Raw genomic sequence first — 14,161 nt, forward strand, 5'->3', positions numbered from 1 at the left:
TTTTGTTTTTACTTTTTGTATGATTTGAAGAGTGCTGGGAAAATGAATCAAATAGTTGTTCATGAATGCTGATATATGCATGAAAAAATATTATTAGAATCAGTTTGGTTGAAAGTTCATATATAATTTCCCAAGTGTCTTTCCAAATAAGGCAGAGTGGAGGTAAGATGACTAGAATGAGAAATAAAGAATACACCTCAATCCTACAGAAAGGGATCAGATGATATAACATATAGTTTCTTTTTTTTCTTTTTTTTTCTTTTTTTTTGCATTACATTGGCCTTAAACTGAGATCTAATCATGTTTAACTTATTTGCTTAATGTCTCTCCACAAAGCTTTCGTTTAGTTTTTAGCAGGTGACTTCATATGCTCACTTTGAAAAAATAGTAAAGCTCTTTGGACAAGTTTCCTGCTATTGTAAGGAGACCTTTTCTTCAACAGAGAAACATGGAAACAATTTTGCTATCAATTGTTCCTTGATGCATAGAAAAGTGGTTAATATAGATTGGTAGCTATCAGAGTCCATAGAAAATTCTTAACTTTTTAAAACTTCATCCTCTCCCTTAGGCTAGTGCAGAATTTATGCATTGCATGATAATTTCATGGCTTTATATGATAAATACAAGCTATAGAATAATCAGTATAGTTTTCTATGATGTAGTATGATCAGTTTGTAAGCTACTTTCCTAAATGATAGCATCATGGATCTGTCTAGATTTCAAAGACAAGACATTATTTTCTTCCATAATTTCAATGTTGACTGTTCAATATATACATAAATCAAAGAAAATGACTTCCCAGCTGTTACCTAACGTAAGGGTTGATATTCGTAGCATGGTGATCAAAGGTTTATTGCCACATGAGTTGGGAGACTATCTCTGTTTTTCTCACTATCATAGGCATTTCCAATTGCTTCAAGGTGTGTTATAAAATGTGTGAATTGATGTCCTAAGACAGTAACATAACTGCTGTTCTACAGGTGTCTCAGAGTGTAGGAACTTTTCTACTTATAAAGAACTTTGCATCTTGCAAAGCACTTTCACAAACATTATTTTGATTCTCATAATGAGGGGGCTGGGGAAATGTGAGAATTCATGCAGGTCATGCAAACTAAGAAAAGGGCCAGATTTTTAAAGCACATCATTTAAAAATGTACTTTTGTTGAATTTTATTACATGTGCCCCCTGTAAAACTTGTCATAGTTAGTCAAATGCTATCATTATGCTTTGCAAGTAGAAATTTTTATCTAGAAAATAATTTCAATTGCTTCTAGTTTTGAAGGAAAAGAATCTGGGCTCTATATAATTTAAATAATTTTCTACAAATTAATCTAGTTTAGTCCAGTCATCTTTCTACTCTGGCATTGTTTTGGAATATGGAATCACATACAAGGACATAAAACCTTAAAATGATTAATTCAACTTGGGAATGAATCTTGTAAAATATTAACTTTAAAATATTAATCTTTTAAATATTAAAATAAAAAATTATCTTTCTTAATAAAAATGATAAAACAAAATATAAAATTTAATAATAAATTATTGAAGCAATACAACTATGTACTTTTATGATTCTAACTATCATTTTCAATTTATTATAAAAATAAGCATAGAAATATTAAGTTTTAATACTTGAAATATTGCAATAGTAAATATTTCTAGAATATTCTATGCTTAAGTGATTGACTTTTTTTACCCAAAAGACTTCATTCTTATCTATGTAAGGTTTGGCTAGGTGAACTCCTAGTCAGTTCCATAATAGTAATCATCTTTTTTTTTTTCAGTAATATATTTCGAGGACATGCTATATGTGTCTATCATATGTCTAGCATCCGGGCAGCTTTTAACGGGCCATATGCACATAAGGAAGGACCTGAATACCACTGGTCACTCTATGAAGGGAAAGTTCCTTATCCAAGGCCTGGTTCTGTAAGTTTTGGCATTTAATGAAGTATTCTTATTTTTAAAAGGCTTTTAGTAATAGTTTGTTCACTGTTTCAGATGTTTTACAAAACTTTGCATTACACAGTTAAATCCTACACCTAAAATACATTTCACCACTTTAATGGCAAAGAAAAATCACTTCTTATTTCTAGTTGTGTCCTTGTTATTTAAAGGAAAGAATCTATGATGGGTACATCCTAGCAGGATGATGAACTCTGTATTATCATTGACATTTTGGCAGAGTAACCCCAACTAACGTTTTATTTTCAAGGGTACTGGTGAACACAGAAACATCCCATCAAAGGAGCATCGTATTCCTCCCAGCCTCTTCAGAAGAATTAGTGCCACATGTCATTTCCAAGCAGGAGACATTTTTGTATTCTAATATTTGGTTTCTAAGTTCCCTAGGCCAAACATTGTCCTCGATTGTCACTTTAGCTTATCTAAATGTAGCTTTTTCTCTGCCTCTGCAGGACCCTCAGCATCTCATTAACCATTCTTGCTGGCTCCTAGAAAAGAAGAGTCAATGCAAAGTGGTGTAGAGGACAGGAAGTTCCACTGCCTGCCTCCGAACCAGTGCTACCAAGATTCCCCCTCACCAGCCCTTCAAACTTGTGTGCTTTTAATTGCACACAAATCTAAAGCCGATGATGGCAATGGTGATGGTGATGATGAGGAGGAGGATTTTTGTATCAAGCATCCTGTGTGCAACTAGGATGGGCAAATGTATGATCGTTTTATGTGCTATGTGAGCCATGCAGAGCACTTAATTTGTCAGCGAGTCAAAGTCTGCTCTTTTAGGAGCAGCTGGTGAAAACCCATCACTATGCTGATTCCACAAGTACTTGCAAGTCGAGTAGAAATCTTTCTGCAGGGCCAAAATCCAAAGTGGAAACAAACCTTACCTCCATTAACAAGTGTAAGGCTTTGCCATTTCAATCACTCCCTCTCACTAGCTTAAAATTATGGCTTCCAGTAAGATATAAACTATATTTTATTTCACTCTACTGATTGAAATTACAATTTAAATGGGGAAAACCCACTCCTGTGGCTTTGCTGGAAAAGCTTCTTGCAACCACATGGTATTAAAGGAGATTTGGAGGAAGTGACTGGTTACTGAATCGCTTCCAGGCTGGTCCAAAATGTTTCCAATTATTTATCATGAAACTACACTCAAGTGAAAAATTCAGGCCAAATTAAGAAATGTGGCCTCAATTTTTAAAACAAACCGTTAAAAATGCCCTCTTTGCAGAATCTGATTACTAAACTACTGTATTTATACTCTAAAGTGGAAAATTTTTATCAAGGTAATCATTGCAATTGCTGCTGATTCTGGAGGAAAACATGCAAAATAAGGGAGCGCTTAATGACAAGCATGATTCAACAGCTAAAGGTATTCCAAGAAGTAACCGAAGGTGCTGTTGTTCATTTATTTTTAGAGGCAGTGATTAAGGAACTGAGACATGTGTTAGCAAATATTTCTGGCTTCCTCAATTTATTCTGTCTAATCCAGTCAAAATAATACAAATTCATACAGATTATAGGAGAACAGAGAGGGTTTTTTCTTAACCAATTATGATGGAATTTGAATAGGTTTCTGGGTTACAGCACTAAATTCTATAGTCAGTGAGCCAATTGGAGCCATCACCAATCATATCATCGTAATATCCAGAATGGGAAAGCTATTTTGTGCTGTTGTGATCCTTAATTTGGGGAGAAGAAGATTTAGCACAGCAAAGAGGCTTTTTGCTTTGCTCTGAACAATACATTACCTTCAAATTTTAATTTGCACTGTGAAAAAATTAATTTCAGAAAACAGGGAAAATAATTACAATATTTATGATTTTATACATTTTTACCACCTTCAAACTATACCAGGATTAAATATACTTTACTTTTCCAGGATTCAATACTCTCTGTGTATTTCTAGTTTGTATGTTTAAAATAATTCAGAACCTCCTTGCAATTTTTAATGTAGATTTCATTTCTGTAATGAAGAATATATCCTTACTAAATGCTTCTAAATGCACAGTTAATCAAGCATATACAGTTTTTCTAATTCTTTTCATAAATTTATTTTAAATTTGCTCTTTAGGTTTAAGGCCAAAAAAATAACCTCATGCACTTGTATTTTAGTGTGCCAGCAAAGTGAATGGAGGGAGGTACGGAACTACAAAAGACTATCCTGATGATGCTATCAGATTTGCAAGAAGCCATCCACTTATGTACCAGCCCATAAAACCTGCCCATAAAAAACCAATACTGGTGAAAACAGACGGAAAATATAACCTGAAACAAATAGCCGTGGATCAAGTAGAAGCGGAGGATGGCCAATATGATGTCTTGTTTATTGGGACAGGTAAAGAGATTAGAAAGACTCAGAGATCATAACATTATTAATATTTTAAAATTTATCTTTATTGTGAAAAGTATTACAGATGTCCCTGCCCCCCTCCCCCACACTGAATCTCAGAGGGAAAGGGGTGTGGGAAGAGATTAATCAAAGAACTTATATGCATACATGCATAACCCATGGAAACATTATTAATTTTTTTAAACTATCTATCAAAAAAAAAACAAACTCCTTTTGATTCATTAGCCTATTACACACTGCTTATTTGCTGCAATGGAAGAGAGGATTTGGGGCAGTTACAGCACCTAATTTGTGATACATAGTCAATACTTAATACATTTAAACAAATGAATACATGAAGAAACAAATAACCAGTGTTAGTAAATAATGCTGGTTCCAAGTAGAACTTATCATAGAGGAAGTAAGGGCTGTATGTAGATGGTTCTCTTGTTATTTCCCAGGTCTGTTGCCAACTCTGGCTGCTCGGTAACGTCTCAAGATTTTTTAAACATTTGGGACAATCATTTCACCTAAACCTATAATCACAGAAATGTTTATCAGGCCCTATCAGAATCAACCCTTTGTACCAAACAGGCCAAGTGTTACTCATAATGGAGGTAAACTTTTAGATCAAAGCTATAATATTCTGCATTAAAAAAATAAGCTCTAACAAAAATGCTAAAAGTAAAATTTCAAATAAATATAAAATTGCAATTAATGCCGTACATTAGATCTAGCCTTGTGGAAGACAACTTGGAATCTTTTAGCACCCAGAGTAAGATGTAGCAAATTCTGTCAAGTACTTTAAAATTCTATAGTCATTTAAAAAGCTTCTTAAATGATCGATTCTTTCTTTTTCACACTCATCATAGTAACTGCTACTGCAGTTGCTATTTAGAAGAGTAAGCATTCTACATACATAACTTTAATCATAGACATATCAGACATTGCATATGACCAGATCAGGAACCGGGATCTGATATGAATGTTGGTACTTGAGCTTTTGCAGTCATATTCTTTGAAAAAGGCAAACATTTAAGTAAGGAAACATTCATCTAATTTCCACAAGTGGATCTCTGGTGATGGCTATGTTTTATCCATTTATTTTAGGAGATTAATGTTAATACCTATGCTCTGCACTTGTGGGATCAAGATTAACAAAGCATCAGATTTCTTTAACAAAGTCAAAGTTACCTGGCCATGAATTCAGTCATAGGGACATCCAACAGAGTTAAAAATGAAAGAGGAAAGAAAGAAAGAAAGAAAGAAAGAAAGAAAGAAAGAAAGAAAGAAAGAAAGAAAGAAAGAAAGAAAGAAGGAAGGAAGGAAGGAAGGAAGGAAGGAAGGAAGGAAGGAAGGAAGGAAGGAAGGAAGGAAGGAAGGAAGGAAGAGAAAGAAAGAAAGAAAGAAAGAAAGAAAGAAAGAAAGAAAGAAAGAAAGAAAGAAAGAAAGAAAGAAAGAAAGGAGTTCTATAAGCAAGATCATATTTGATAAAATTAATCATGGAAAAAAGTATGTTATTTTTAAATGTCCTGGAAAGTAGTCCAAGAACGTTTTTAGAAATACTTTCTTGTTAGATTAACCAAAGCTATTTGAAAGAATTTCAGAAATATCAGGAATGTACTTATGTTATCATGCAAACCATGTTTAACTCAAAGATATAATCACATTGTACCACAGCTTTTCAACATAAAATAACATATTTAATGAATGTATGAGGAAAAGCCCACAAATGATAGTTATTTTCCCCAAAAATTTACCAGGCACATGCTTTAATATTCTCTATCTACTTATCTATCTATAGAGAGAGTCCTTATTGCAAAATCACTAGTGGCAAATTAATAATTTGAGTTTCATCTTTGTTTTTTGCTTGATGTAATAATTGTGGGATATTTATGGAGTATGCTTGGCCTTACAATTTATGATTACTTGTATTCCTTTTAGTATATAATACAGGTAAATATTATTTGTTTTATTTTAATCAAATATTATTAACCTAAATATGAGTTGATAAGTTTTGAACAAGTTGTTAAGTACCATAGAAATTCTTAGATCAGTAATTCCAAAGTGGGTTTTTTTTCTGATTTATTTCCAGCACTACACCAAATTATTTTTATAGGCAAATGAGTGTTGTATTGAATTTTTCATTGTAAACAACAAGTGCAGAATATCAGGAATAATAAAAATAAGCTACAATTTAAAAATGTGAATATAAATTTACAAAATTATTGATAATTATGGAAGCTAAATGATTAGTGTAGGAGGGCTCATTATTCTACACTCTCAATAGTGTGTACTTGACACTTTTCTAATAAGTGTGTGTGTATGTGTGTGTGTGTATCTCCATAGTGTGTTGTTCCCTAAGATTTAAAGTAAAGTTTCTTACCAGAAATGCAGGTTCAGGTAATGAATTTTCCTTCATCATGCATGGTTTTGAATTGTGTGAAGACCAGATGTGACAACACTTCTAGTTTATCTCTCTCTCTCCCTTTTTTCCCATATAGATAATGGAATTGTGCTGAAAGTAATCACAATTTACAACCAAGAAACAGAATCAATGGAAGAAGTAATTCTAGAAGAACTTCAGATATTCAAGGTATTTTTAGTAAAAATAATTCAGCCAACATTTATCCATTGCAGACAATTCCAAGTGAGTTGTAAATAGAAAAGACATTATGTCAATTTTTTTCTAACAAATATGTTGTGGATTCGGAGTGATTTGAAGTAAGGAATGATTTAAAATCCTGGTGCATCTATTTTATTTTCAAAGACTTCAAATAAAGAGGCCAGTAATTACCTAACATGAGAAGAATTTTAATGCATGAACTGTGACTTAAAGAAATAACACTTAAACCACATATGAATTCCAGAATGATTATTGCAAAGTTTCATCTTGTACAAATGTACAATAAAAACTGACAACTAAAACATAACATTAGGTTTTATACTGTGGACACTGTGGTGTGATAAGAACATTATAGCATATCAATTACACAGAATTTACTAAAAAAGGAAAAAATGAAAATTGGTAATGGAGAGATTAGAGTCTACATGATAATACAATTGTATATATGCACACACACACACATACACACACACACAGAGTCAAGTCTCAATATTTGTGGCAGTTATATTCTTTAAAGAGACCATGAACACTGAATTAATTAGTAAATACTGATCATTGCTCCTAGGGAAATATAGATTAGGTTCCCATGAGTCTCCAGTCGCAACTTTTTGTCAACTGATCAATATATAATGTGTGTTTTTGTTTAAAGCCACCTTATTTTGTGTATATTGTTGATAAGTTAGCATTGAGCCTGTGGCCCATAGCACTATAACTTATGCCCAAAGAAAGTTAATTTAACACACGTATTTTCTCTAGATGGTACAACACAGCCTTTTGGGGCTTAGGAACACTAGGCAGCACTTCAGCACTATGTTCAGGGGCCATTTAAACATCAAAATCACCAACAAAAAGAACAAAAATGTGAAAAATGTGGCACCAAATAGACCATGAAAAGGACGCTTGTTTACAATGTGAGAACTGAACCGAGGAGGCAGCTGGGACTGTGCACATTGGGCAACACAAACTTTTTGCCTCGCTGCATACACATGTCCCTAAATGACTACAAAACACCACAAATATTGATATTGAGGTTACAAATAAGTTTTAGCAAGTAGGCAAATTTGCAGACACACAATCTACACTAATAGAAGAGTAACATGCTAATTGACCATACCTTTGAGATGCCCACCAGCCAATCAGGAGTGAGTATTCAAATTAACCCAGCAAAGATGGTGGGTTAATTTGCATATGTAGGCACCTAGCGGCCAGGGGTGTCCCGCAGCACCCCAGCCACCCCGGGCCTCTGGGCAGCATGGGAAGGTAGAAAGGTAGCGCCGGGTCAGAGCAGAAAGGTGGCTCCGGCCAGAGTGAAGGCGAACCAGGGAAAGGAAGGCCCATTCTTGCACGAATCTTCGTGCATCGGGCCTCTAGTCTATAAATAATGAAGAATGATTGACTGTATATGCATGTAATGAATATATACCAAAATATTTTTATTGATGAAAAATAATTCATTTCACCCTGGCTGTCTTGGAGATTAGATTCCCTATAACTAAACCCAAAGCTAAACATGTTTCTATTTCAACCAGCTCAGCTATGTTATTGTTTATTTTTCATATCTTACCTCTATGTAAGAATTCATTTCACATTAGAAACCATAATGGTCATATTAACAGCATCCACAACAGTATCTTGTTCATATTAAACCTTAAGAAATATTGTTGCCTGAATGCATGCATACATGCATTTAGGATTCTATAGTTTAAAATGTATTTTTTTTTAAATTGGCACATGAAATTTTCTCTTTCACAAAATTCTTCTAAGGGAAATCATCCACAGAGTGAAACACACCTGCCAATTGCTTCTCCACTTGCAGAATTGATCAGTTTTGTGGTATTCCTTAAAGACACTCTAGTCTTAATCACCATCTCTAGAATAACATAGGCTCTCAAAGCTATCCAGTGGTCAGGAAACTCATTAGTCAACAGAGCCAAATATCAACAGTACAACGATTGAAATTTCTTTTGAGAGCTGAAAACTGATTTCTGCGCATGGGTCACGAAGTTTCAATCGCACTGTACGTGCGGACCCGCATGTGGTATTTGGTGGAAGAGCCACACTCAAGGGGCCAAAGAGCCGCATGTGGCTCGCAAGCCACAGTTTGCTGACCACTGTTCTAGATCATACTTTCTCTGGTACAAGTCTAAAACAATGAGGTTACTCATTATGTTCAAAGCATTCTGGGTTCATTATTATTAACCACAATAGCTCCAAGGGAAAAGTGTTTTGTTTAGGCTTGTGATAAATCAATTAAAGTAGGTTTTCATCTACAATTACATGGCATTATTCCATAATTTTTGCTAATGATTTTGGTTTATTAGCAATTACACTTATTCAAAGACATAATAACTGTCTTACTTTTAATGATTCAACTACTTTTATAAGAAAGAACACTCTGACTTGATTGTTTATTTAAAGATACTTGAGTTTCCAAAGCATGAATAATATTCAAATGCAAATACAAATGTACATTTCAGAACAAATGGTAAGCTGCTTAAATTATCCTCTACTTTTCTCAGCTACATATCTGCCCCACTAGTTTAGAAAAGGTTTTTAAATAGAAAGCTGTATTTTAATAATTGTATTTGTCTATCAATTTACTAAAATAAAAGCTATAGTCTTCTTGGCATAGAACTACTCACACATTATATGATATTAGGTGATTGATAACCATATTAAGTTATGTTCCTATATTTTCTTTCTGAAAAAGGAAACTTTTTTTAATTTTTCAGGATCCAGTTCCTATTATTTCTATGGAGATTTCTTCAAAGAGAGTAAGTTGTGTGTGTGTGTGTGTGTGTGTGTGTGTGTGTGTTCTATGTATGAGTTAAAGTCAAAGGATAAAGAGCTTATATCTGAACATGTGCTTATATCTGAACAAGTTATAGTTTTATTATGAGAAAAATATATAGTGATTTACATGTAATATGTTTTCTTTTTTCTTTTTAGAAAGGTAGACTTGAATAGATTTACATCTACATTTACATGACATTATTCCGTAAATTCTCGCTAATGTTTTTCCAAAAATAATAGTAACACAGAAGGTTTGTGCAATGAAACACAAACTTCCCTTCCATTTTTAAAATATATATTTTTATTGATTTCAGAGAGGAAGGGAGAGGAAGAGAGAGATAGAAACATCAATGATGAGAGAGAATCATTGATAGGTTGCCTCTTGCATGCCCCACAGTGGGGATGGAGCCTGCAACCCAGCCATGCACCCTGACTGGAATGGAACCATGAACTCCTGGTTCATAGACTGATGCTCAACCACTGGGCCACACCATCCGGGCCCTCCCTTCCATTTCACTGATACTAGTTTCTGGTATAAATTCCTCATAAATAGTTGCATATATTCTTCAAATTTATTAGTAAAATAACCTTTTATGCTTAGACATATGGGAGCATGCAATGTTAATTGTTCTGCTACTTGTCCTTTTTACTTACCAACATATATTACAGTTTATTCCATGTCATTCTATGTATATCTACATCACTCTTCTAAATGTTATATGTCAATTTACACTCTTGGTAGGAACGTAAATTGGTGAAGCCACTATAGAAAAAAGTATGGAAGTTCTTCAAAAAATTAAAAATATAGTTACCATATGTTTCAGTAATTCCACTTCTGGGTATTTACCTGAAGAAAAGGAAAACTCTATTTCAAAAAGACACTTGCACCCCTCTGTTCATTGCAGCATTATTTCCAATAGCCAAGACATGGAAACAGCCAAAGTGTCCATCGAGGGATGACTGGATAAAGAAAATGTGGTGTACACTATATACAATGAAATATGGTTCAGCCATAAAAGAAGGAAATCCTGCCATTTGTAATAGCATAAATGGTCCTTGAGGGCATTATGCTAAGTGAAATAAGTTAGAGAAAGACGTGGATACCATATGAACTCACTTAGATGTGAAATTTAAAAAAAAAAAAAAGCTTATAAGTACAGAGAACAGATTGATGGTTGCCAGAGGCATGGGGTGGGGGTTGGGGGGTGAGCAAAATGGGTGAAAGTGATCAAAAGGTACAAACCTCCAGTTATAAAATACCTAAGTCCTGGGGATATAATGTACAACTTGGTAATTATAGTTAATAATGTATTGAATATTTGAAAGTTTCTAAGAGAGTAGATCTTAAAAGTTTTCATCACAAGAATAAATAATTTGTACCTATGTATGGTGAGGGATGTTAACTAGTCTTGTTGTAGTGATCAATTAGCAATATATATAAAAATCAAATTATTACATTGCACACCTGAAACTAATGTCATGTTACATGTCAATGATATCAAAATTTTTTAAATGCAAAAATATACCATTGTTGTCCAGACAGAGTGGCTCAGTTGGTTGAGCATCATCCTGTGCACTGAAAGGTTGCCAGTTTGATTCCTGGTCAGGGCACATACCTGGGTTGTGGTTTGATTCCTGGTTGGGGCACCTACAGAAGGCAATGGTTCAATGATTCTTTCTCATATGGATATTTCTCTATCTCTGTCTCTATCTCTATCTCTATCTCTATCTCTATCTCTATCTCTATCTCTATCTCTTTCCCTCTCCCCTCTTCTTCTCTCTAAGCATATCCCTCCGGCGAGGATTTAAAAAATATATAGACCATTATTTTAATTTAATCTCTTACAAAACATCCCTATAGATCTTTTCAAAAGAATTATAATGTTAGGCGATGAAAAGGTTCTTTCTACTTAGACAATAATAAAATAACAGTCAACTTCTTGAGAACTTTGAAATCATTCTAGCAATTTTACTACTTATGCATCCAAGTCTATAACAGTATTTCATATCTTGGAGAAATTAAAGTACCAATGTTCCATTATCTATTGCAGTCATTTAAGTGAATATACAAGGAGGTAATTCTGTATAAATGTGAAAATCTAGGTGTAAGAGCTCAGTGAGAGTTCTGTCCATTAATTTCTGCTAGTAGCCTCTCTTCTTTGAATCTATAGCAACAGCTGTATATTGGATCTGCTTCTGCTGTGGCCCAAGTCAGATTCCATCAGTGTGACCTGTATGGAAGTGCTTGTGCAGACTGCTGCCTGGCTCGAGACCCTTACTGTGCCTGGGATGGCATATCCTGTTCCCGGTATTACCCAACAGGCACACATGCAAAAAGGTGAGACAGAGTCCCCGAATGTGTATTTCCCTGGTTTAGGAAAATGCGAACACATTTTTTTTTTCTTCTGTACCCATTCCACAAAAATAACCATGTTCTTTTTATTTAAATTAATCGTTCAGTCATATTTTATTTATGAGTTTGAAAACTTAAATTTTTCCTGAAAATAACACCCATCAATATTGGGTAGAAACTGGACTTGAGCACACTACTAGGTTTTTATTTTTCCACACAGGTTTGAATCAACTCTTCCCTCTTCTGAAACTTTTGCTGCAAGACATGAAACCAGTGTAAAATGTGGAAATGGCAGGCCACCACACATGAGGGATTCAAAGACTTAAAAGGAAAATAAATAAATAAATTCTAAAATACATCCTGCATTTGCCCCATGTCCTCTCAACCAGCTGGTCTTCATTTATTTCATTTTGAAAGTGAATATTTTAACTACTAGGCAAATGCATGACCTGTATAATTATTGAAACATGTGACTTAATTCAGCACAAATGAAAGGTACTTAAAGACTTCCAAACTCTAATGCCTACAGTTCAACAAGGTCATTGCCACTTTTTAAAGAAGGCAAATCTCAGGATTCTTAGAACAGGAGATCTTGAGGTGTAGATAGTATTTTGAAGAATAAGAATTGTTCTTCACTCAAGCTCTATGAAAGTCTTTGCGGTAAAATATAAGAGAAAATATTTCTATTTTATTTAGAACAAGCAATTCTCTTTTTCTCTTAATAAAGTGACCAAAGATAATAAAAAGCAAAAACATAGAACTATATACAATTTCCTTGCTGAGAAGCAATTTTTATAAACTTCAATTATTCTTACTCTTTCACTTTGGGCTACTTTTCTTTAAACCTTTTTCAAAATTTAATTTGATCCAATTTAATATAGTTGTGTTCTTTATAGGTTCACATATATAATAGATTCTCATTTAAAAAAACTTAGTCACTAATTCAAAACTTTTGTTAATTTGGCCTTAGCTAAATTAACATTTCAATGAGTAAACAAAATGATATAATTAACAGAGAGTGAAAAGATGCTTTCAGAAAACTAAATAATGAACTAAATAGTTTACCAACTCTATTAAAGAATCAAGCAAATTAATTGATTTTTAAAAGTGTTATTGATATTTGAAAACAATTATTATAGATATATCCACGTTATTATTTGAATATATTATTTAATGGCTTATTCAACTCTTAAGTGTTTGATACAAGGTTTGTAAACAAAAATGTTTATAAACCTTGAATCAAACACTTATGAGTAACAAGGTTTCTTATTAGGCATTTAAGAGTGATGAAGAACTTTAACTGAACCGTTTCCATTGCTAAATATTTCTTGGTATATAGTACATCTTATAAGGGTGGTACATCCAAAAGCTTTGTAGCATATTTAAAAAGAAGTGGACAAAAAGAGTCATTTAGAAAAAGTTAAATGAATGGCAAAATTGTAGACAGGAAGGAGTGAAATGCTGGAGTCAGGAGCCGTGCTCATGAATGAATTAGTTCAGTTCGGTGGCATGTAATGGAGATCTTTCAGGGGTGTCAGATTCTTTTGAACCATCACTCACCCCTGGGGGAGAACTTTTTGGATAAATTCCAGCACATGAAGGGAAGGGAACATAGTTTGCTTTTATAGCAGATCATTTTGCTTCAGACCTGACTAGCAGCAGAAATTAAAAACTGGTCACTAAAATAAATACTTTTCTATTCACAAAGTGAAAATGAGTCAACAGAGGGGGAAAAAAGATTAATATACAATCAAAACCACTTGTTTAAAATAGTCTTCCAAAATACACTAAAATTTATAGAGCTAAGTCTTTTTCTTCTCCCTGCTCTTGTAATTTGTCTATTGCCAGTGTTCTCTTAAAAAGTTTCTATGAGGCAAGAGATATAAGAAAAATATGCAACCTTGAGAATAAAAGGCAACTTTGGATAACCTTTCTAAAACGCCTAAGCATTTACATTCCTTTTTAAGTGCTGAAATAAGGGACAGCTATATTAGGGGAGTATGCAGTGAATGAAAGCCTTATGAAATCTTTCTTTTAAAATGCTTTTTTTTTTCAGTGATTTTAAACAAATTTTTGCATGGTTATTATTGAT

The 14,161-nt window shown here is 33.6% G+C and overlaps 1 protein-coding gene across 1 annotated transcript in view; it reads left to right on the forward strand.

Annotated features, from left to right (window-relative positions):
- Positions 1–14,161, forward strand: part of SEMA3E (semaphorin 3E) — a 217,238-nt gene that overhangs the window by 180,200 nt on the left and 22,877 nt on the right. The window contains exons 10-14 of the mRNA XM_079785764.1: positions 1,785–1,929; positions 4,081–4,303; positions 6,802–6,893; positions 9,656–9,697; positions 11,888–12,054. Of these exons, the coding sequence (XP_079641890.1) occupies positions 1,785–1,929; positions 4,081–4,303; positions 6,802–6,893; positions 9,656–9,697; positions 11,888–12,054 (669 nt within the window). The remainder of the gene's footprint in view (positions 1–1,784; positions 1,930–4,080; positions 4,304–6,801; positions 6,894–9,655; positions 9,698–11,887; positions 12,055–14,161) is intronic.

This window comes from Cnephaeus nilssonii (genome assembly GCF_951640355.1).
Source record: "Cnephaeus nilssonii genome assembly, chromosome: 12".
In the NCBI taxonomy this organism is placed as follows: Eukaryota; Metazoa; Chordata; class Mammalia; order Chiroptera; family Vespertilionidae; genus Cnephaeus; species Cnephaeus nilssonii.